At 44.2% G+C, this 25,001-nt stretch overlaps 1 protein-coding gene across 7 annotated transcripts in view; it reads left to right on the top strand.

Annotated features, from left to right (window-relative positions):
- ints6l (integrator complex subunit 6 like) overlaps positions 1–25,001 on the top strand; it is a 222,322-nt gene that overhangs the window by 23,885 nt on the left and 173,436 nt on the right. For 6 of the 7 annotated variants that reach the window (XR_010019559.1, XR_010019560.1, XM_063061196.1 and 3 more), the window contains exons 3-4: positions 5,580–5,729; positions 18,281–18,370. Coding sequence is in view for 5 of the 7 variants with exons in the window: in XM_063061196.1 (XP_062917266.1) it covers positions 5,580–5,729; positions 18,281–18,370 (240 nt within the window). In the remaining 2 variants the exon portion in view is untranslated. The remainder of the gene's footprint in view (positions 1–5,579; positions 5,730–18,280; positions 18,371–25,001) is intronic. The other variant, XM_063061194.1, reaches the window with a different exon arrangement.

The following is a 25,001-nucleotide window of genomic DNA, read 5'->3' as shown; positions in this document are numbered from 1 at the left end:
ATCCTCTGATACTTCTCATGTCCCTATTGATGCAAAGATCATCACAGGAGGCTCAGCAATCTCCTTCCTTGCTTCCTACAGTAGCCTGAGGTATATCTTGACTGGTCCCTGCAACATTTCTAACTTAATACCTTTCAAAAGCTCCAGCACATCCTCTTTCTTAACATCCATACACTCAAGTCTTTCAGCCTACTGCAAGTCCTCCCCACAATTGCCATGGTTCTTATCACTGGTGAATACTAAAGCAAAGTATTCATTAAGTACATTCTCTACCTCCTCCAACTCTATGTACATATTTCCACTATCACTCTTGATGAGTCCTATTTTCACACGCCTCACACTCTTGCTTTTCACATACTTGTAGAATGCCTTGGGGTTTTCTTTAATCCTATTCATCAAGGCCTTCTCATGGCCCCTTCTAGCTCTCCTAATTCATTCTTGAGCTCCTTCTTGGCACCCTTGAAATTTTCTAGGGCTCTAACAGAACCAAGTTTCTTGAACCTTTCATAAGCTTTTCTTTTCTTAACTAGATTTTCTACATCCTTTGTACACAATGATTCTTTTACTCTACCATCCTTTCCCTGCCTCAATGGAACATACCTAGGTAGAATGCCATGCGAATGTTCCCTGAACATTTGCCACATTTCTGCTGTGCATTTCCTTGAGAACATCTGCTCTCAATTTATAGAACATAGAATAGTACAGCACAGTACTATGCTCCCAAGTTCCTGCCTAATAGCATCATATTTACCCCAACCCCCAACTAAATGTTCTCCCAAATTGCTCCTATCCCTCTCCAGCGCTATGGTAAAGGTGATAAGAGTTGTGATTACTACCTCCAAAACACTGTTCCACTGAGAGATCTGACACCTGACCAGGTTCATTTTCCAATACCAGATCAAGTACAGCCTCTCCTCTATTTGGCTTATCTACATACTGCATCAGAAAACATTCCTAAACACACATAACAAACTCTACCCATCTAAACCCCTTGCTCAAAGGAGATGAAAGTCAATGAAAGTTAAAATCATGCATCACAACAACCCTATTTTTGTTTCACAGTTCCAGAATCTGCCTCCCTATCTGCTCCTCAATGTCTTTGTTACTATTGGGGGGGGGGGTCTTTTTAAAAAACACTCAGTAGAGTGATTGCCCCATTCCTGTTTTTGACGTCCACCCACAATGACTCAGTAGACAATCCTTCCATGACCTCCTGCTTTTCTGCAGCCATGATACTATCCCGATTAGCAATCTCACTCCCCCACCTCTTTTGCCTCTTTCCCTGTCCGTTTTGAAACATCTAAACCCCGGCACACTCAGCAGCCATTCCTGCCCCTGAGACATCCAAGTCTCTGTAATGGCCACAGTGTCAGTTCCACGTATTGATCCATGCTCTTAAGTTCATCCGCCTTGTTTATGATACTCCTTGCATTAAAATAGACACATCTCAAACCAGCTGGATGAGTATTTCTTTGCTCTATCATCTGCCTAACCTTCCTCACAAGTCCCTACAAGCTGTCACTGCTTGTGTGCCAACCCATCCTCTACCTCTCCACTTCAGTTCCCACCCCTTGCAAATCTAGTTTAAACTCCCCCAAATAGCATTAGCAAACCTCCCTCCCAGAATATTGGTTCCCCTCCAGTTCAGATGCAACCCGTCCCACTTGTACAAGTCACCCCTTCCCCAGTAAAGGTTCCAATGATCCAAGAACTTGAGACCCTGTTCCCTGCACCATCTCCTCAGGCACTAAATTTATCTGCACCATCTTCCTGTTCAGTCCTTCACTAGCTCGTAGCACTGGGAGTTATCTGGAGATTACCACCTTGGGGATCCTGCTCTTCAGCCTCCTTCCTAAATCCTTAAACTTACTGCTCAGGCCCTAACCCTCTCCTGCCTATGTCATTGGTGTACCAACATGTACCATGACCTCCAGCTGCTCACCTCCCTCTTCAAGAATCTCTGAGCAACCGCTCAGAGATATCCTGGACCCTAGCACCCGGGAGGCAACACACTATCCTGGTATCCCTTTTGCTGCTGCAGAATCTCCTATATGTCCCCCTAACTATCGAGACCCCTATGATTATTGCTCCACCTGACTTCACCCCACCCTTCTGAGGGACAGAGCTGACAACAGTGCTATTGGTCTGGCTGCCGCTGCCTTGTCCAGATAGGTCATCCCCCTCAGCAGTAGCTGTTGCTGAGGAGAATGGCCACAGGGAGACCCTGAACAGACTTCCTTCTCCCTTTAGCTCTCTGTGTTCACCTGTCTACTCCCTGAATTCTGCACTCTGGGTGTAACCACCTGCTCAAAAGTCATATCTATCAATTGCTCTGCCTCCCGGATGATCCTTAGTTTATCCAGCTCCAGCTCCTTAATGTGGTCTTTCATGAGCTGGAATGGCTGCACTTCCTGCAGGTGTCATCAGGGAGACCATCAGGTTCCATGAATTCCCACATTCTACAGGAGGAACATTCCACTGCCATATCTGCCACCCTGCCTGCACTGTACAATGGGCAACCAGACCAAGCCTGATGCTCCTCCTCTCACTGCTGGCCCACTCCTGACAATGGTTGCCCTGCTTGCCCCTTCTGTACTTCTATTTAATTTGAAGTGCTCTGCTCCCTATGCTGATTGGACCTGATCATATGCTCCTTCCGTGGCATTTATGCAGTCCTTAACTTCCCTTGTCAGCCACCGTTGCCTACCCCTGCCATTTGTCACAACTTCTGTGGGGTATACCTATCCTGCACCTTCGGAAGTGTTCCCAGCAACTTCAGCCAGCCATCTCTGCTCTGTCATCAGCCCCACCGGTATTCTCCTCTAATCCACGTGGGCAAGCTTCTCTCTCATACCTCTATAATTACCTTTATTCCATTGAGATGCTGATATGTGTGACTTTGTGCTGCTCCCTCTCAAATTGCAGTATGAATTCAATCATATTATGATCACTGCCTCCTAAGGGTTCCTTTACATTAATCTCCCTAATAAGATCTGGGTTATTGCACAACACTCAATCTGAGATTGCCTTTCCCTGAGGTGGCTTAAGCTCAAGTTGCTCTAAAAGCCCATCTCATCGGCATTCATAAGACATAAGAACATAAGAAGTGGGAGCAGGAGTCAGCCATCTGGCCCGTCAAGCCTGCTCAGCCATTCAATAACATCATGACTGATTCAGCCATGGACTCATCTCCACTTACTTGCCTTTTCCTATAACCCTTAATTCCCCTACTATGCAAAAATCTATCTAACCTTGTCTTAAATTTATTTATTGAGGTAGCCTCCACTGCTTTATTGGGTAGAGAATTCCACATATTCACCACCCCCACCAACCCAGGAAAAGCTGTTCCTCCTCATCTCCATCCTAAATCTACTCCCCTGAATCTTGAGGCTATGTTCCTTAGTTCTAGTCTCATCTATCAGTGGAAACAACTTTCCTGCTTCTACCTTATCTATCCCTTTCATAATTTTATACGTTTCTATAAGATTCTTCTGAATTCCAGTGAGTACAGTCCCAGGCGACTCAATCTCTCCTCATAGTCTAACCCCCTAATCTCTGGAATCAACCTGGTGAACCTCCTTTGCACTGCCTCTAAACCCAGTATATCCTTCCTCAAGCAAGGAGACCAGAACTGCACCAGTACTCCAAGTGTGGCCTCAGCAGTACCCTGTGCAGTTGCAGCACAACCTCCCTGCTCTTAACGCAAACTCGAGGAATTCTGCAGATGCTGGAAATTCAAGCAACACACATCAAAGTTGCTGGTGAACACAGCAGGCCAGGCAGCATCTATAGGAAGAGGTACAGTCGACGTTTTGGGCCGAGACCCTTCGTCAGGACTAATGTGAATTTTGAATTCACTGCTGCGCAGCCTCTTCCGGTTTTTAAATTCACTTCTGCGAAGCCTCTTCCGGTGATGCCTACACTGAAGAAGTTTAAATCTTCTCTTTGACGGGAGTTCAGTGAAGCCATCTCTCACTGCTCCCCATCTGTAATTTCTTCGGCTCTTCAACTTTTTTGAGTTAGTCCTGACGAAGGGTCCAAAACGTCGACTGTACCTCTTCCTATAGATGCTGCCTGGCCTGCTGCGTTCACCAGCAACTTTGATGTGTGTTGCTCCCTGCTGTTAAATTAATCCCTCTAGCAATGAAGGCCAACATTCCATTTGCCTTCTACAAATCAACTTTTTGTGATTCATGCACAAGCACTCCCAAGTTCCTCTGCACAGCAACATGCTGCAATTTTTTACAATTTAAATAATAATGTGATCTTCAATTTTTCCTTCCAAAGTAGATAACCTCACATTTACCAACATTGTACTCTATCTGTCAGACCCTTACCCACTCACTTAACCTATCTATATCTCTCTGCAGGCTGTCTGTATTTTCTACACAATTTGCTTTTCTATTCAATTTAGTATCTGGTTAAAAAGTAAAGGTTCCAATTGTACAGGAAGGTACAGATGCCCAAGTTCTGTAGCTTATTAAATGGGACTGTGGGAATGATGGTTGAGCTACAGTCAATGAACAGCATTCGGACTTAGGTGTTTATATTGTCCAGGTGATGTATGGCAGTGTGAAGAGAAAATACGATTGTGTCTGCCATAGACGTATTGTGGCAATAGTCAAAGGGTCCAGGTCCTTGCTGGGGCAGGTGTTCACTCATACGGCCGTGAGAGTTTGGAATGAGCTACCAGCGCAAGTAATGCATTTCAAACATGATCTCAACGTTTTAAGAGAAGTTTGGATAGGTACATGGATGGTCAGGGTATGGACGATGATGGTCCCAGTGCAGGTCAATGGGAATAGGCAGCTTAAATGATTTGACGTGGCCTAGATAGGTGAAAGGGCCTGTTTCTGTGAGTATTTATCTATGACTCTATTTAATCACGACACCTCTGCTCTGCCTTTCTTTTACAAAGTTCCTTTAGCCCTGTTTTTGATCAAGCATTTGCTTGTTTGCTTGTGTCATTGGATGACATATTATCTCCTAACGGTTTCCTCAAAGCCCTTGTATAGGCTCAATGGTCTTTTAGATGGATTATGATGACATCTTTCAAGTTGTCTTTCAGGGAAGTCCATATGACACCATCTGCACAAAATTACTGGCCTACATGTCAGAATGAGCTGCTAGTGGATAGTTCTTCATTCATAAATCTGGATATTGAATCTGAATTTGTTTCTTGAAGTAATTGGTGTCTTTTTTGTAATTGTCATAAGTGTCTCAGACTTGCTTTTTGGCTTCAGATGTGTATGAATCCTTAACTGATAGATAAGATGTTTGAAGTGCAGAGAAATGACTACATGATTTTGAATTCAGGATATTTTAATTTGGGTATAAATATAGTGAGCATTTAAACTAAATGAAAGAAATATTGTTTCTCTAATTTAATGTTTAACCATCCTCAGAAAACATTTGCCCTTACTGAATTTTACACAATTTTTATGTGTATTTGATTAGATCGAGTCCATGGCCAGATCAGCCATGATCTTATTGAATGGCGGAGCAGGCTCGACAGGCCAGATGGCCTACTCCTGCTCCTATTTCTTATGTTTATATTTACTTATGTTCATATTTTCCAGGCTGGCTGGAAAGAAAATCATACGACTTTCATGAATGAGCTGAAGAATCTTCAGGCGACTGGACTCACTACGCTTGGGCAAGCCCTGCGGGCATCCTTCGATTTACTGAATTTGAACCGTTTAGTGTCAGGAATAGACAATTATGGTCAAGTAAGTCCAATCAACATTTTAAAAATTAACCCCATGTCACTGAGATTCACAGTTTAAATGTAAACCCATTTTGTTGGGACTGAAAATTGTAGAATTTGGCATTGCTTACTTTGAAATTTGTCTTGTATTCAGTTATATCTGAAATACTTTTAAGTCAATAATCTCTCAGATTCAGTCACTGTAGAGCAGAAATGAAGTTTAAAATCTAGAGGTATATATGTATATTGCAAAGCAAGTTTGGTCAATAGCCATACTTTGGTATTTGGCAGTCAGTTCTAGCCAAAGCGCTTGCATCAGAGCTGACAGTGTGGCTGGGGTGAAAATAAATGATGTTAAAAGTTCAAGCAAATCCACTAATAGAAAGATTGTGAGTGGTGGTAAAAGTCTTCTGAGGTGCATATATTTCAATGCTAGGAGTATTGCGGGGAAGGCGGATGAGTTGAGGGCGTGGATTGACACATGGAATTATGACGTTGTAGCAATTAGTGAAACTTGGCTACAGGAGGGGCAAGACTGGCAGCTTAATATTCCAATGTTCCGATGTTTCAGATTTGATCGAGGCAGAAGAATGAAAGGTGGGGGAGTGGCATTGCTTGTTAGGGAAAATATTACAGCAGTGCTCAGGCAGGACAGATTAGAGGGCTTGTCTACTGAGTCCTTGTGGGTGGAGCTGAGAAACAGGAAAGGTATGGCCACATTAGTGGGATTGTATTACAGACCACCCAATAGTCAAAAAGAGTTGGAAGTGCAAATCTGCAGAGAGATAGCAGGCAACTGCAGGAAACATAAAATTGTGGTGGTAGGGGATTTTAATTTTCCATATATTGATTGGGTCTCCCATACTGTTAGGGGTCTAGATGGTTTAGAGTTTGCAAAATGTGTTCAGGAAAGTTTTCTAAATCAATATATAGAGGGACCAACTAGAAGGGATGCAATATTGGATCTCCTGTTAGGAAACGAGTTAGGACAAGTGACAGAAGTCTGTGTAGGGGAGCACTTTGGTTCCAGTGATCATAACACCATTAGTTTCAACTTGATCATGGACAAGGATAGATCTGGTCCTAGGGTTGAGGTTCTTAACTGGAAGAAGGCCAAATTTGAAGAAATGAGAAAGGATCTAAAAAGCGTGGATTGGGACAGGTTGTTGTCTGGCATGGATGTGATCGGTAGGTGGGAAGCCTTCAAAGCAGAAATTTTGAGAGTGCAGAATTTGTATGTTCCTGTCAGGATTAAAGGCAAGGTGAATAGGAATAAGGAACCTTGGTTCTCAAGGGATATTGCAACTCTGATAAAGAAGAAGAGGGAGTTGTATGACGTGTATAGGAAGCAGGGAGTAAATAAGGTGCTTGAGGAGTATAAGAAGTGCAAGAAAATACTTAAGAAAGAAATCAGGAGGGCTAAAAGAAGACATGAGGTTGCCTTGGCAGTCAAAGTGAAGGATAATCCAAAGAGCTTTTACAGGTATGTTAAGAGCAAAAGGATTGTAAGAGATAAAATTGGTCCTCTTGAAGATCAGAGTGGTCGGCTATGTGCGGAACCAAAGGAAATGGGGGAGATCTTCAATAGGTTTTTTGCACCTGTATTTACTAAGGAAACTGGCATGAAGTCTATGGAATTAAGGGAAACAAGTAGTGAGATCATGGAAACTGTACAGATCGAAAAGGAGGAGGTCCTTGCTGTCTTGAGGCAAATTAAAGTGGATAAATCCCCGGGACCTGACAGGGTGTTCCCTCGGACTTTGAAGGAGACTAGTGTTGAAATTGCAGGGGCCCTGGCTGAAATATTTAAAATGTCGCTGTCTACAGGTGAGGTGCCAGAGGATTGGAGAGTGGCTCATGTTGTTCCGTTGTTTAAAAAAGGATCGAAAAGTAATCCGGGAAATTATAGGCCAGTAAGTTTAATGTCGGTAGTAGGTAAGTTATTGGAGGGAGTACTAAGAGACAGAATCTACAAGCATTTGGATAGACTGGGACTTATTAGGGAGAGTCAACATGGCTTTGTGCGTGGTAGGTCATGTTTGACCAATCTATTGGAGTTTTTCGAGGAGGTTACCAGGAAAGTGGATGAAGGGAAGGCAGTGGATATTGTCTACACGGACTTCAGTAAGGCCTTTGACAAGGTCCCGCATGGGAGGTTAGTTAGGAAAATTCAGTCGCTAGGTATACATGGAGAGGTGGTAAATTGGATTAGACATTGGCTCGATGGAAGAAGCCAGAGAGTGGTGGTAGAGAATTGCTTCTCTGAGTGGAGGCCTGTGACTAGTGGTGTGCCACAGGGATCAGTGCTGGGTCCATTGTTATTTGTCATCTATATCAATGATCTGGATGATAATGTGGTAAATTGGATCAGCAAGTTTGTTGATGATACAAAGATTGGAGGTGTAGTAGACAGTGAGGAAGGTTTTCAGAGCCTTCAGAAGGACTTGGACCAGCTGGAAAAATGGGCTAAAAAATGGCAGATGGAGTTTAATACTGACAAGTGTGAGGTATTGCACGTTGGAAGGACAAACCAAGGTAGAACATACAGGGTATGTAAGGCACTGAGGAGTGCAGTGGAACAGAGGGAGCTGGGAATACAGATACAAAATTCCCTAAAAGTGGCGTCACAGGTAGATAGGGTCGTAAAGAGAGCTTTTGGTACGTTGGCCTTTATTAATCGAAGTATTGAGTATAAGAGCTGGAATGTTATGATGAGGTTGAATAAGGCATTGGTGAGGCCGAATCTGGAGTATTGTGTTCAGTTTTGGTCACCAAATTACAGGAAGGATATAAATAAGGTTGAAAGAGTGCAGAGAAGGTCTACAAGGCTGTTGCCGGGACTTGAGAAACTCAGTTACAGAGAAAGGTTGAATAGGTTGGGACTTTATTCCCTGGAGCGTAGAAGAATGAGGGGAGATTTGATAGAGGTGTATAAAATTATGATGGGTATAGATAGAGTGAATGCAAGCAGGCTTTTTCCACTGAGGCAAGGGGAGAAAAAAAACCAGAGGACATGGGTTTAGGGTGAGGGGGGAAAAGTTTAAAGGGAACATTAGGGGGGGCTTCTTCACAGAGAAAATGGTGGGAGTATGGAATGAGCTGCCAGACGAGGTGGTAATGCGGGTTCTTTTTTAAACATTTAAGAATAAATTGGACAGATACATGGATGGGAGGTGTATGGAGGGATATGGTCCGTGTGCAGGTCAGTGGGACTAGTCAGAAAATGGTTCAGCACAGCCAAGAAGGGCCAAAAGGCCTGTTTCTGTGCTGTAGTTTCTAGGGTTTCTATGTTTTCTGTCAATTGGAAAATTATCCTTTGAATTGGGTGATCTGCCTTTTTGACACATCTGTTTTCCTATCAATTTTTAGATGTCTTTTCCATGTTAGAGATTTAACAGTTATTTATTTGTATTGGCTCTTTGCTTTATAAGTGGACTGGATAAACACGTAGGAAAGAAGGGTCAAAATCTCCAGAGGTTTAAAGTTACTAGGAGGATTAGATGGGCCATGAGAGATGAGAAAAGATTTTCACTCAGTGTTATTACATAGAACAGTACGTCACAAGAATATTATTTATTTATTCATTTTACGGAATGTGGGCATCACCAGATAAGCCAGCATTTATTGCCTATCCCTGGTTGCCCTTGAGAAGGTGGTGATGAGCTGTCTTCTTGAATCGCTGCAGTCCCTGAGGTGTAGGTATACCCACGGTGCTGTTAGGGAAGGAATTCCATAAATTTGACCCAGCAACAATGAAGGAACGGCGATATGTTTCCATCTCAGGATGGCGGGTGACAGGAGGATTTCCAAGTGGTGGTGTTCTCAGGTATCTGCTGTTCTCGTTCTTCTAGATGGTAATGGTCGTGGGTCTGGAAGGTGCTACTTTAGGAACTTTGGTATGTTGTTGCAGTGCATCTTGTAGGTAGTACACACTGCTACAACTGTTTGTCGGTGGTGGAGGGATTGGATGCTTGTGGAAGGGGTACCAATCAAGTTCGCTGCCTTGTACTGGATGGTGTCAAGCTTCTTGAGTGTTGATGGAGCTGCACTCATCCAGGCAAGCATTCCTTTAAACTCCTGACCTGAGCCTTGTAGATGGTGGACAGGCTTTGGGGAGTCAGGAAGTGAGTTGCACACTGTAGGATTCCTAGCCTTTGACCTGCTCTGGTAGCCTCCTTCTTTCAGGAGAGGGCCAAGTTCACTCAACCTATTCTCATGAGGCCTGCTCTCCAATCCAGGCAACATCACATGGAGTGAATCAGATTGGCTGAATACTGATGCATCTGGGATGCTGGGAACTTCTAGAAGAGGCCAAACTGGATCATTTACTCAGCCTTTCTGACTGAAGATTGTTGCAAATGCTTCAGCCTTTAGACCCACAATGTTCTGCTGAACCAATTAAATTAGTAATCAAATAGCTAACTAAACTAACCTCTTCTGCCTACACAATGTCCATACCTTTCCATTTTCCTCACATTCATGCGTCTCTTAAAAGTATCTAAAGTATCTGTCTCTACCACTACCACAGGCAATGCATTCCAGGCACCCACCACTGCGTTTTCTGGTGTTAGACATTTCAATCTTGGGGATAAGACATTGTCTGTCTACTCTTCCTACACCTCTCATAAACTTGCTTGTAAACTTCTATTGGGTCTCCCTTCAGGTTCCGCTGCTGCAGAGAAAACATAGAATATAGAATAGTACAGCACAGTACAGGCCCTTCGGCCCACAATGTTGTGCCGACCCTCAAACCCTGCCTCCCATATAACCCCCACCTTAAATTTCGTCATATAACTATCTAGTAGTCTCTTAAACTTCACTAGTGTATCTGCCTCCAAACAACCCAAGTCTGTCCAACCTCTCATTCTTTAGCACCTGGCAGCATCCTGGTAAACCTCTTCTGCACCCTCTCCAAATTCTTGATATAATTACTCATTCTTATTCAGAAGATTTAATAAGACCATAAGATATGGGAGCAAAATTAGGCTATATGACCCATTGAGTCTGCTCCACCTTTCAGTCATGGCTGATCTGTTTTTGCTCTCTTCAGCCCCACTCCCCGTAACCTTTGCCGTGTCCAATCATGAAAGTATCAAGCTCTGCCTTAAATATACCCAACGACCTGGCTTCCACAGCTGCCTGTGGTAATAAATTCCACAAACTTACCACCCTCTGGCTAAAGAAATTTCTCTGCATTTCTGTTTTAAATAGATGCCCCCCTGTCCTAAGGATGTGCCCTCTTGTCCTAGACTTCCGCACCATAGGAAACATCCTTTCCACATCTACTCTATCTAGGCCTTTCGACATTTGAAAGGTTTCAGTGAGATCCCTCCTCATCCTTCTAAATTTCAGCAAGTACAGACCCAGAGCCATCAAATATTCCTCGCATGGTAACCTTTTCATTCCCAGCATCATCCTTGTGAACCACCTCTGGACCCTCTCTAATGCCAGCATATCTTCTCTTATGCAACACCCTGAGAAAGGTTTCACTGCTAAGGTAATGGGCTTTCTGTAGAAGCAGTGTTTGGGTTATGATGAGAGCTAGTGGGTGCTTTGGAATGTGAGCTGGGTCCTTTGTTCAGTGAGAGATGAAGAGGAGCCGTTGGAGAAAACCGGTGGTAGGATTTTCCTGGTGGGTGACTGTGAATCAATGAAGCCAGGTGCCAAGATCAATTGAGGATCAGTGCATGTGAATTTTGGGAAGAGTTGAGCTCTAACTTGTGCACATCTGACTGTTCAATTGTTTTTTTTTTCCTTTATTAATCCTTTAGTTAAGATTCAGAAATATAATTCCATTAATCATCTGCAGTGTGCTGTCTGTTATTTCCTGGATCTGAGTTGTAACAGGGTAGCAAATTACACAGCATCCACAGAAACCAGGGTTTGAGGTGGGAAAGTTGTCTCAATCTCACGGGTTTGGAGGGACGGAGTGTGTATTCCCTAGACTTACACAGCCAAGGAAATCAGCAAGGTTTCATTTAGATGAGGAGTCCAAAACTGTTCACAGTACTCAAGGTGAGGCCTCACCAGTGCATTATAAAGCCTCAGCATCACATCCCTGTTCTTGTACTCTTGACCTCTTGAAATTGATGCTAACACTACATTTGCCTTCCTCAGCACCGACTCAACCTGCAAGTTAGCTTTTAGGGTGTTCTGTACAAGACCCTTTGCATCTCAGATTTTTGGATTTTCTCCTGGTTTAGAAAATTGTCTGCACATTTACTTCTACTACCAAAGTGCATGACCGTGCATTTTTCAACCTTTTATTTAATGTGCCACTTTCTAGCCAATTCTCCTAACCTATGTCTTTCTGCAGCTTACCTGTTTCCTCAACTCTACCTGTCCCTCCACCAATTTTCATGTGATCTGCAAACTTGCCAACAAAGCCTTCTATTCCATCATCTGAATCAGGGGTCCCCAACCTATTTTGCACCGTGGACCGGTTTAATATTGACAATATTCTGGCGGACCGGCTGACCGGGCGGGGGGGGAGGAGTGTGTTAATCACGACCGGAATATAGATGATAAGTCAACTATAAGTCACTTATAAGTGGCTAGTACACTCAGTTTCGTTTCTAAAAGGGTTTATTGAACGAATTTAATATTAAACACACAATATTTTCCTTGCATGAATATAGTGATAAGTCACTTATAAGTCAATAGCATCATGACATTTTAAGTAACGTTTGGATATTAAACACAGCACATATTTTCCTCGTATGAACATATAAAATCATTGCAACACACCAATATCGCTGAATCAGTGGGAGCCGTGGGCTTGTTTCCCTGCAACAAGACGGTCCTATTGAAGGGTGATGAGAGACAGCGATACTCGAACGGGGTTCTTTATGTCCAGTCTATTCCGCAATTTAGTTTTCGTTACATTCATTGCAGAAATCCCCGCTTTGCAGAGATATGATGTTGGAGATGGAAGCAACGTTTTCAGTGCTTTCGTGTCTATCTCAGGATATTCAGCCTTGATTTTGATCCAGAATGCTGGTAGAGATGTTATATCAAACATACTTTTCAGCCCACCGTCATTTGCAAGCTCGAGGAGTTGATCTTCCTCCCGCGCTGACATGCATGATTCACCAGGGACATTCACAAATGGGTCATGGACCCATTTCTTTGCATGTCTTGGGTCATTTGCGGTTGGGAAGTAATGCTTGAATTCTGTCGACAGCGAAGATAGGTGATTGCACACCAGCTGTGAGAAGGATGGTGCAGCCTCAGTCTCTCCCAAAATCCCAGCTAATGTTAGGAACATGTCAAATATGCCCCTGTCCACTGGCCATCCCCACAGTTCCAGTTTGGCTTTGAAAGCAGACACTTTATCTGCCAACTTGAAGACCGTTGTCATTCTCCCCTGAAGTGACAAATTGAGTTCGTTGAGCAGGTTGAAGATGTCACCCAGATAACACACATCAAAGTTGCTGGTGAACGCAGCAGGCCAGGCAGCATCTCTCGGAAGAGGTACAGTCGACGTTTCGGGCCAAGACCCTTTGTCAGGACTAACTGAAGGAAGGGCTAGTAAGAGATTGTTGCTTGAATTTCCAGCATCTGCAGAATTCCTCGTGTTTACGTCACCCAGATAAGCGAGTTTTGCTATCCACTCCTCGATACTGAAGTGTGCTGCCAGTGGTGACTTTTTTCCTGAAACAAATCTCTGTAGCTGCTCTCTTAACTCAAAAACCTTGGCCAGAGCTCTCCCCCTTGATAGCCACCTGACTTCAGTGTGTAAGAGAAGGCGTTTGTGCTCTGCATCCATTTCCTCGTAAAGCTGTTCAAACAGACATGAGTTAAGGGATTTTGCTTTGATGTGATTGATAACTTCAACATTGTCACTCAATACGCTGTTAAGATCAGGTGACATTTTTCGGCTAGCCAGCACTTCCCTGTGTATGACACAGTGTGTAGACTGGCATTCAGGAGCAACCTCTTTGACTCGGGTAGTGAAACCAGACAGCTGTCCAGTCATAGCTGCAGCCCCATCTGTGCATATTCCAACACAGAATGACCAGTCCAGTTTGCCTGACAAGTAGTCATTCAAAGACTTGAATAGTTCTGCTCCAGTTGTGTTAGTTGGCAGCGGCAGTGCACACAACATATCCTCGTGCACATCGTCTTGAAATATATATCGCACATAAACCAGCAGTATTGCCTTGTTATCGATATCGGTAGACTCGTCGACCTGGATAGCATACCATGGTGACTCGTTAAGCCGTTCCAACAGCCATGCTTCGATGTCCTCCACTATGTCATCGATTCTCCTTGAAACTGTGGTAGCTGAAAGAGAAATCTGTGCCATCTTGTTATCTGCAGCTTCTCCCACCAGTTCATGGCACATGTCCTTGGCAGCAGGCAGAATCAATTCTTCACCAACAATGAAAGGCTTCTTAGCTTTAGCAATATGGCTAGCCATGACGCTCTCAGAGCAGTAGCATTTGTGGAGATGGTGGCTCCACATATCACACACAGGAGGCTTGGAGCGTGTGGGTCACCGGTCGCAATAAAGCCATATTTTATGTATGACTTGTTGTATTTTCTGTTGAAGGAAGCTTTCTTTTTTTTTGCAGTCTCGGCCTCAGCTGTCTCTGTGTTATCATCATCGTTAGGCCTTTTATGTCCCCTACCACCTCTTCCAAAGAAACTCTCAAGCGACATTTGTTTTTTCACTCATTGAGCAGTTGTTGGTTAATGACCGACTGATGACCTCACGTGCATTCAAGTTCAACAGTGGGGGTGACAGGGAATGAGGAAAGGTGCAGCTGACTCATATCGTTTCATATCGCCAAATCATATTGTTTCCTCACGGCCCAGAAGCACATGCTTTGTGGCCCGTTGGTTGGGGACCACTGATTCTAAATCATTGATATACAGCATAAAACTTATGCCATTGCTACTCTGCTCTCATCCCTGTCAGCATCTGCTTCCAATTTACTTTGGCCAACTCCTCTCTCATACCACTAATTTTCTTTACACCACTGAAATGCTATTATGCCAGACTGCACATTCTTCCTTTCAAATTTCAAGTTGAACTCAATCATATTGTGATCACTGCCTCCTAAGGAGTCTTTTGCCTTAAGCCCTCTCATCACCTCTGGTTCATTACATAACACACAATTCAGTACAGCAGATCCCGTAGTAGGCTCAATAGCAAACTGCTCTAAAAAGCCATCTGATCGGCATTCATTCAACAAACTCACTCTCTTACGATCCATTACCAACCAGATTTTCCCCATCTCCCATGACTATCATAACATTGGCCTTTTCTGTTTCCTGTTGTAATCTGTGGTCCACATCCCAGCTACGGTTGGGAGCCTGTATATTACTGTCATCAGGGTCCTTTTACCCTTGCAGTTTCTTAATTGAACCCACAAGGATTCAACATCTTCCAATCCTATGTCACATCTTTCTACTAATTTGATGTCATTCTTTACCAGCAGAGCCACACCACCCCTTCTGCCTACCTTCCTATCCCTCCGATACAACATGTAACCTTGGACATTTAGCTCCCAACTACAACCAACCTTCAGCCACGTTTCAGTGATGCCCACATTATACCTGACCATCTGTAACAGTGCAACGAGATCATCTACCTCATTTCTTGTACTCCATGCATTGAGATATAACACTTTGAGTACTGTATTTGTTACCCTTTTTGATTTTGCATCCCTAATACACTGATACCCACCCTGCTGGCTGCAATTATATCCTATCATCTGCCTACCCTTCCAAACAGTCTGACTACATGCTATCTTTGCTTTTTACCATTTGTCCTATCCTGAAGCTCTTCACTCTGGTTCCCACCCACCTGCCAAATTAGTTTAATCCTCCCCAACAGCTCTAAAAAAAAACCTGGCCATGAGAATACTGGTTCCCTTCGGGTTCAGGGCAAATCGTCACTTTTGAACAGGTCATACCTCCCACAGAAGAGATCCCAGTGATCCATGAACCAGAAGCCCTGCCCATGCACCAGCTTCTCAGCCACACATTTACTTGCCAGACCATCCTGTTTCAACCCTCAATGGTGCGTGGCACAGGCACTACCCTGGAGGTCCTGCTTCTCGCTTTTCTCCCTAGCTCTCTAGAATTTCTTTTCTGGACTTCTTTGCTTTTCCTTCCTATGTCATTGGTACCAAAATATACTAAGACATCTGGCTGCTCTCCCTCCTTCTCCAAAATATTGTGGACGCAATCTGAGACATCCCTGACCCTGGCACCTGGAAGGCAACGTACCCGTTCACATCCACAGAATCTCCTGTCTGTTCCCCTGATTATTGAGTCCCCTATCACTACCACTTCCCTCTTCTCCCCCTTTCCCTTCTGCACCACGAACCTATGCTCAGTGCCAGGAGCCTGGTCTCCATAGCATTCCCCCAGGAGGTCATCTCCCACAACAGTATCCGAAACAGTATAATTGTTATCAAGGTGAATGGTCACAGGTGCTCTGCACTAACAGTCTGTTCACGTTTCCATTTCTCCTGACAGTCACCCAGCTTCTTGCCTTCTGCAACTTAGGGGTGACTACGTCCCTATCACTCTCATGATCTCCTCAATCTCCTGTACGAGCCAAAGGTCATCCAGCTGCTGCTCCAGATCCCTAACGTGGTCTTCAAAGAGCTGCAGCTGGATGTACTTCACGCAAGTGTAGTTCCGTGGGAGACTCTGGGTCAACATCCGGCACAATGAACAGACAACGGCCATTTACTACACTGAGTACAGTAAGAAAAAAACGAGAACCTTAACGGAAACTTGTCCAAAGCCAACACCTCTTCTGAGCTGAAGCCTCCTTTGAGTCAAAACCCTACACTTCTACTCTCACCATTCACCTGCTCCCAATAATGGCCACCCTGCTTGTCCGTTCTGTACTTTTAAACAAGCATCGCCGACCTGTGAAAAACCTTGTTGCTCTGGCCTACTCCTGCTGCTGATTGGGCTGCTGGAATGAGCCCAAATACCCACAAGGGTCTCCTTTTAAACAAGTGTCGCCGACCTGCGCGAAACCTCGTGGCTCTGGCCTGCTCCTGCTGCTGATTGGGTTGCCGGAATGATCCATTATTAAATGTGCTTGTTGGAAAAAGTGTGTGAACCTTTGCCTTCAGTAACTGGTGTGACCCTCTTGTATAGCAATAACTTCAAACGTTTCCGTTAACTGTTGATTAGTCCTGCACATCGGCTTGGAGAAATTTTAGGCCATTTCTCCTTAAAAAACTGCTTCAACTCTGGGATGTTGGTGGACTTCCTTGCACGAACTGCTTGCTTCAGGTCCTTTCACAATATTGCAGGATGCCGACTCCTAGCAACAGTACTCAGTTTCCTCCATTTGTAGACAATTTCTTACTGTGGACTGGTGAACACTCAGGTCTTTAGAAATCCTTTTATAGCCTTTTCCAGCTCTGTGCAGCTTTACAATTTTTCAAAGGTCTCCTGAAAGTTGTTTTGATTGAAGCATTGTGCACATGAATAGATCTTTCTTGAGAAGAGCAGACTCTGTCAGGAGCCTGATTTTGTGTGTCTTTTTATAGGACAGGCACCTGTACAATCCACACTTCTAATCTCATCTCACCTGACTCCAAAGAGCTTTTGTAGAAGGCACTACCCCAGAAGTTCACATACTTTTTCCAACAAATACATGTAATACTGGATCATTTTCTCAATAAATAAATGAACAAGTATAATGTTATTTAATTGGGTTCTCTTTATCTAGTTTAGGACTTGTGTGAAGATCTGATCACAGGTCTTATTTATGCAGAAATAGAGAAAATTCTACAGGGATCACAAACTTTCTCGCACCACTGTATCACAAATAACAAGGGTCCCAGCACTGATCTCTGTGATACAGCACTGGTCACAGAATTCCAATTGGGAATTTTTCCCATTAGTTTCTAATTGCTAATTTTGAACCCAGTTAATTAGCTCACTCTGGATCCGATGTGCCTTAACGTTCTGGACCATGCAGACCTTGTCAGAGCCTTACTAAAATCCATTAAGACAATGTCTACCACCCTGCATTCATCAATCATTTAAGTTTCCTCAAAAAAAACTCAGATTAGTTAAATGAGGTTTGCCCTGCACAAAGTTATGCCCTTAGGGTGGTAATGCATTTCATCCCTCTACTCTCTTGGAGGTTCAGCAGAATAATGGCTAATCTTTTACCACAGCTTTATTTTCCGGCACTTTTCCATATACTTTGCCTTCTTTAACATCTAGAATCTCTGTTTTAAATTAACTTGATGACTATATCGCAGCCTTGGAGGTGGGGAATTCGATGATCGCCATCCTCTTAAACCAAAAACAAAAGTCTTTCAAGGTGTTTTGAGATGAAATCATTACTTAATAACATTGACAAGTTAAAAGAGTTATTTGAAAAAGCCACAAAGCATAAAATTGCTTCAGAAAATCTTTTGATTTCTGTTTATAATTAACCTTCTCTACGTGAGTGACTTGATTCTATTTATTTGCAGGCGTTCATTGTGAAACTGTGAATGAACCTGCTGTGCTAGTCAGCACATGCAGATCTTTCTGAAATCCGTGTGCTGCAGTTTGTAAAATGTGGTTTCTTTTCTTCAGGGGAGGAATCCGTTTTTCCTTGAACCGTCTGTTATAATCACTATCTCTGATGGAAGCAGAATGACAAACAATGGAGGGGTGCAAGACGAGGTAAAATGCAGAGCCTTGAGGCAGTTGTACATGGATTTGCAGTTGTAACCTAGAATTTAACATTACTTCTATTTAGTAATCCCAATTCCTACAGCTGCTTGTTTGATTTTACTGAATTTTAATGGCTTCAGTCTTCTTACTTCTTGCCAAAAATCAGCTGCTGGAGGAACTCAGTGAGTCAGGCAGATTCACTTGCACCTCCTCCAACCTTGTTTATTCCAGTCCTTGCTGTGAATGTAGCCTCATCAACATCAGTGAGACCTAGCAACCACTTTGCCAAGCACCTGCACTTTGTCTGTCATGGTTCCAGTTGCAAGTGATTTTAATTCCCCTCCCTATTCAAAGGTTCAAAGTATATGTCACCATATACAACCCTGAGATTCATTTTCTTGCAAGCATGCACAGTAAGTACACTCAGGGCTGTATTTCCTTTTCTTTATTACTGTATATTTTTCTGAAATCGTAACTGAAACACTCTGGTTCTATCGGCTGCATAAGTCGAGGGAAGACAATCTCTGACCCCGCCAAACCTGTGAGATTGAGGTGTAAGCTCTCCCGAAACCCCCTGTTTGGGTGGATGCTGTGTGATTTGTTCCCCTGTTACAGATCAGTACCACGAAATAACAGACTGTACACCATACACAATTAAATAATTTAGCTTTTTATTTCTTAATTTGACTAAAGGGTTAGTAAAGAAAAAGCAGAAAAAAGAAAAGGGTCCATTTTAATGTAACAGTCTAATATGCACAAGTTGGAGCTCACGGTTTCCACTTCGCCGATCCTCCTTTGATCTCCCCAGCCTTCAGCGGATCATGGCACCACTCTGGGTCGAGAACTACGGCCTCTCCACTCCGGCGTCTTCTCCTGCCGAACAAAGACCCAGATCACCCCGGTGTCAGGCACACGGCACGAAACACACCCCTTTCATTGGGCGGCTCACATTCCAAAGCACCTGTTATCTCTAACCATAACGCAAACACTGCTCCTACAGAAAGACCATTACATTAGCAGTGAAACCTTTCCCAGGGTGTTACGTAACCATATGTGCTTTTTGGTGCTGTTGGTAATGTGTTTAGTATCTTGGCCCCAGAGAACACTCCATTCCAGAGGCCCAATCATGGCAGGAGCAGAGCACCTTGAGGAGGTTACTGTGCAGGTCGGCAAAGCTTTTATAAAAGGAGAGCTTCGCGGGCAACTGGACATTCCAGAGGCCCAATCAGCAGAGGGAGCAAGCCACTGTGAATTAAATAAAAGTACAGAAGGGACGAGCAGGGCAGCCATTGCTGGTAGGCCAGTGGTGAGAGTAGGAGCACCACTCAAGAAGCTTCAAGGAGAAGAGGCTGAGACCAAAGAAACAGGTTAAAAGGGTTAGTGTTCCCTTTCGTTGTTGCTGATTTGGTCTTGGTTGCCCATTGTATGGTGCAGGCAGGATGGCAGATATAGGTGTGGAATGCTGCTCCTGTAGTATGTGGGAATTCATGGAACCTGAAGGTCTCCCTGATGACTACACCTGCGGGAAGTGCAGTCAATTCCAGCTCCTGAAGGCCTGCATAAAGGAGCTGGAGCTGGATGAACTAAGGATCATCTGGGAGGCAGGGCAATTGATAGATACGACTTTTGAGCAGGTTGTTACACCCAGAGTGCAGAACTCGGGGAGGAGACAGGTGAACACCAAGAGAGCTAAAGGGAGAAGGAAGTCAGTGCAGAGTCTCCCTGTGGCCGTTCTCCTCAATAACAGGTGAGCCCCTTTGGATACTGCTGAGGGGGATGACCTGTCTGGACAAGGCAGCAGCAGCCAGACCAATAGCACTGTGGTCGGCTCTGATCCTCAGAAGGGTGGGGTGAAGTCAGGTGGAGCAATAGTCTTAGGGGTCTCAATAGTTAGGGGGACAGGTAGGAGATTCTGTGGCAGCAAAAGAGAAACCAGGAGAGTTGTGTTGCCTCCCGGGTGCTAGGGTCCAGGATATCTCTGAGCGGTTGCAGAATAGTCCTGAAGGGGAGGGTGAGCAGCCGGAGGGGTAGAGGTCCTGTGCAGTAAATTTAGGGAGTTAGGAAGGAGGCTGAAGAGCAGGACCTCCAAGGTGGTAATCTCCAGATTACTCCTAGTGCCATGAGCTAGGGAAGATCAGAACAGGGGGATAGCGCAGGTGAATGAATGACTGAGGAGATGGTGCAGGGGGCAGGGTTTCAAGTTCTTGGATCATTGGAAACTTTTCTGGGGAAGGAGTGACCTGTACAAGTGAGTCAGGTTGCAACTGAACTGGAGGGGAACCAATATCCTGGGAGGGAGGTTTGCTTATGCTATTCGGGGGAGTTTAAACTAGATTTGCAAAGGCTGGAAACTGAAGTGGAGAGGTAGAGGACGGGACAGGTGGCACACAAGCAGTGACAGCTTGTAGGGATTTGTGAAGAAGGTTAGGCAGATGATAGAGCAAAGAAGTATTCATCCAGATGGTTTGAGATGTTTCTATTTTAATGCAAGGAGTACCATAAACACGGCGAATGAACTTAGTGCATGAATTATTATGTAGAACGATGACATTGTGGCCATTACAGAGACTTGGATGTCTCAGGGGCAGGAATGGCTGCTGAATGTGCCAGGGTTTAGATGTTTCAAAAAGGACAGGGAGGGAGGCAAAAGAGCGTGGCATTGCTAATCAAGTATAGTATCACGGCTGCAGAAAAGGAGGAAGTCATGGAGGGAATGTCTACTGAGTTATTGTGGATGGAAGTCAGAAACGGGAATGGGGCAATAACTCTACTGGGTGATTTTTTTTGGCCCCCCCCCCCCCGCCTCCGTAGTAACTGAGACATGGATGAGCAGATAGGAGGCAGATTCTGGACCTGTGCAATAATAATAGGGTTGTTGTGATGGGTGATTTTAACTTTCCTAATATTGACTTGCCTCTCCTTTGAGCAAGGGGTTTAGATGGGGTAGAGTTTGTTATGTGTGCTTAGGAATGTTTCCTGACGCAATATGTAGGTAAGCTGGGTATTGGGGAAATGAACCTGATCAGATGTCAGATCTCTCGGTGGAAGAGTGTTTTGAAGGTAGTGATCACAACTGTATCACCTTTACCGTAGCGCTGGAGAGAGATAGGAGCAGACAATTTGGGAGAATATTTAATTGGGGTAGGGGGAAGTGTGATACTATTAGGCAGGGACTTGGAAACAGATGTTCTCCAGAAAATGCACGGCAAAAATGTGGCAAATGTTCAGGGAATATTTGCATGGCATTCTGCATAGATATGTTCCATTGAGGTAGGGAAAAATTAGATTATGAGGACACACAGTCCTCTTTTATTGTCATTTAGTAATGCATGCATTAAGAAATGATACAATATTCCTCCGGTGTGATATCACAGAAACACAGGACAGACCAGGATTGAAAAACTGACAAAACCCACATAATTATAACATAATTACAACAGTGCAAGCAATACCATAACTTGATGAAGAACAGGCCAAGAGCACGTTAAAAAGTTCAAAGTCTCTCGAAAGTCCCATATCTCACGCAGACGGGAGAAGTAAGAAAACTCTCCCTGCTGTACCCGACCGCAGTCCGACTCTGAGTCTGTCCGAAAACTTCGAGCCTGCGACTAGCCCTCTGACACCGAGCACCATCTCTGCTGAACGCTTCGACCCCAGCCCCGGCTGCCAGCAGCAGGCAAAGCCGAGCATTTTGGGGCCTTCCCTCCGGAGATTCTCGATCGCACTGTAGTAGCGGCAGTGAACCAGGCATTTCAGAAGTTACTCCAGATGGTCCTCCGTGCTTCTCACGTCTGTCTCCATCAAAGCAGAATTGTGCACGGTACCCTCTTTAACAAATACGATATCATTTCACTGGAGAGGCTGCGTGCGCTGCGTCGCGCCGCCATCTTCTCCTCCTGAGAAGGATGGTAGGGTAAGAGAATCATAGTGTACAAAGGATGTTGAAAATCTAGTTAAGAAATAAAGATAAACGAAGAAAAGATAAGCATACAAAAGGTTCAAGAAACTAGATTCTGTTAGAGCTCTAGAAAATTAGAAGAGTACGAAGAAGGAGCTCAAGAATGAAATTAGGAGAGCTAGAAGTGGCCATGAGAAGGCCTTGGCAAGCAGGATTAAGGAAAACCCCAATGCATTCTACAAGTATGTGAAGAGCAAGAGCGTGAGCCGTGTGAGAACAGGACCTATCAGACGCGATAGTGGAAACGTGCATGAAGTCAGAGGAGGTAGCAGAGGTACTTAATAAATACTTTGCTTCAGTATTCACCAGTGAAAAGGACCTTGGCAATTGTGGGGATGACTTTCAGCAGACTGAAATGCTTTTGAAAGGTATTAAGTTAGATAAGTTGCTGGGACTGGTCGAGATATACCTCATGTTACTGTGGGAAGCAAGGGTGAAGATTGCTGAGCCTCTTGCAATGGTCTTTGTATCATCAATAGGGACGGGAGAAGTACCAGAGGATTGGAGGGTTGCAAATGTTCCCTTGTTTAAGAAAGGGAATAGAGACAACCCAGGAAATTATAGACCAGTGAGTCTTACTTCAGTGGTGGGCAAGTTGTTGGAGAAGATCCTGAGCGGCAGGATTTATGAGCATTTGGAGAGACATAATCTGATTAGGGATAGTCAGCATGGCTTTGTCAAGGGCAGGTCGTGTCTGATTGAATTCAGAAACATAGAAAACCTACAGCACAATACAGGCCCTTTGGCCTACAAGGTTGTGCCGAACACGTCCCTACCTTAGAAATTACTTATAGGCATCCATTAGTCTCATGAGACCATGGATCTGCACCTTGGAAGGTTTCCAGGGCACAGGCCTGGGCAAGGTTGTGTGGAAGACCAGCAGTTGACCATGCTTCTCCATGCCACCGATGTTGTCCAAGGGAAGGGCATTAGGACCCATGCAGCTTGGCACCGGTGTCGTCGCAGAGCAATGTGTGGTTAAGTGCCTTGCTCAAGGACACAACACGCTACCTCAGCCAAGGCTCGAACTAGCGACCTTCAAATCACTAGACCAACGCCTTAACCACGCGCCAACACCAACTGCTATATAAGACCTTAGTTAGACCCCACTTGGAGTACTGTGTTCAGTTCTGGTCACCTCACTACAGGAAGGATGTGGATACTATAGAGAGAGTGCAGAGGAGATTTATAAGGATGTTGCCTGGATTGGAGAGCATGACTTATGAGAATAGGTTGAGTGAACTTGGCCTTCTCCTTAGAGCGATAGAGGATGAGAGGTGACCTGATGGAAGTGTGGTGAATTTGTGGAATTTGTTGCCACATGCAGCTGTGGAGGCCAGGTCTTTGGGTGTTCTCGGACCTTTTTGGACCCCCATATCTGATCTCAATGAGGCAGCTCTCCAGACGCAGGATAGTGCTGGATCCTTCACTAGAATTCCAAACTGTGCATCCCAGGTTCCAATAGTTTCCGTAACACAATTAAGACAAAAAGACCAAGCAAAAGGCATAGAAAAAGTGAAATAATTGTATATTGAATTGAATTGACTTTATTACTTATATCCTTCATGTACATGAGTAAAAATCTTTGTCTCCATCTAAATGTGCAATGGGCAATTTATGGTAATTTATAATAAATATACAACAGGATAGTCAATATAACATAGAAATACAGTTGCATCAGCATGAATTAAGCCAGGGGTCCCCAACCTTTTTTGCACTGCGGACCGGTTTCATATTGACAATATTCTTGCGGACCAGCCGACCGGGGGCGGGGGTGGGGTGGGTATGGTTGCCAACGGACAAGAGTAGCAGTCAAATACGTTGCTTACCCAGAGAAAGACTACCATGACCATGAAGCCTTGCGCGGGCACCAGTGCGCATGTGTGACTTTGCGCATGCGTGCACGTGCTGATTATTTTGCTGCAAATCGTTTTTGGCGATTCTGTTCATTGGGGGGGAGGACTTTAATCACGACCGGAATATAGGTGAGAAGTGGCTAATACATTCAGTTTCGTTTCTAGAAGGGTTTATCTAACGAATTTAATATTAAACACACAGCGCATATTTTCCTCGCCTGAATATAGTGATAAGTCAATTATCAGGGGAGGACAGGGAAGCTTGAAGTAAGTGTTGAACGAACTTCCAGTAGAAGTGGCAGAAGCAGGTTCGATATTATCATTTAAAGTTAACTTGGATAGGTATCTGGACAGGAAAGGAATGGAGGGTTATGGGTCGGTGGGACGAGGTGAGAGTAGCGTTCAGCACGGACTAGAAGGGCAGAGATGGCCTGTTTCTGTGCTGTAATTGATACATGGTTATATTAGTCAATAGCATCATAACATTTTAAGTAACGTTTGGATATTAAACACACAGCGCATATTTTCGCTGTATGAACATATAAAATCATTGCAACGCACCAATATCGATGAATCAATGGGAGCCCTGGGCTTGTTTTCCTGCAACAAGACGGTCCTATCGAGGGGTGATGGGAGACAGCAATACTCGAAGGGGGTTCCTTATGTCCAGTCTATTCCGCAATTTAGTTTTTGTTACATTCATCGCACAGATATGTTGGAAATGGAAGCAACATTTTCGGTGCTTCTGTGGCTATCTCAGGATATTGAGCCTTGACTTTGATCCAGAATGCCGGCAGAGATGTTATGTCAAACATACTTTTCAGCC

This window comes from Mobula hypostoma, chromosome 10, assembly GCF_963921235.1.
Source record: "Mobula hypostoma chromosome 10, sMobHyp1.1, whole genome shotgun sequence".
In the NCBI taxonomy this organism is placed as follows: Eukaryota; Metazoa; Chordata; class Chondrichthyes; order Myliobatiformes; family Myliobatidae; genus Mobula; species Mobula hypostoma.
This window is presented reverse-complemented; position numbering and strand designations above follow the sequence as displayed.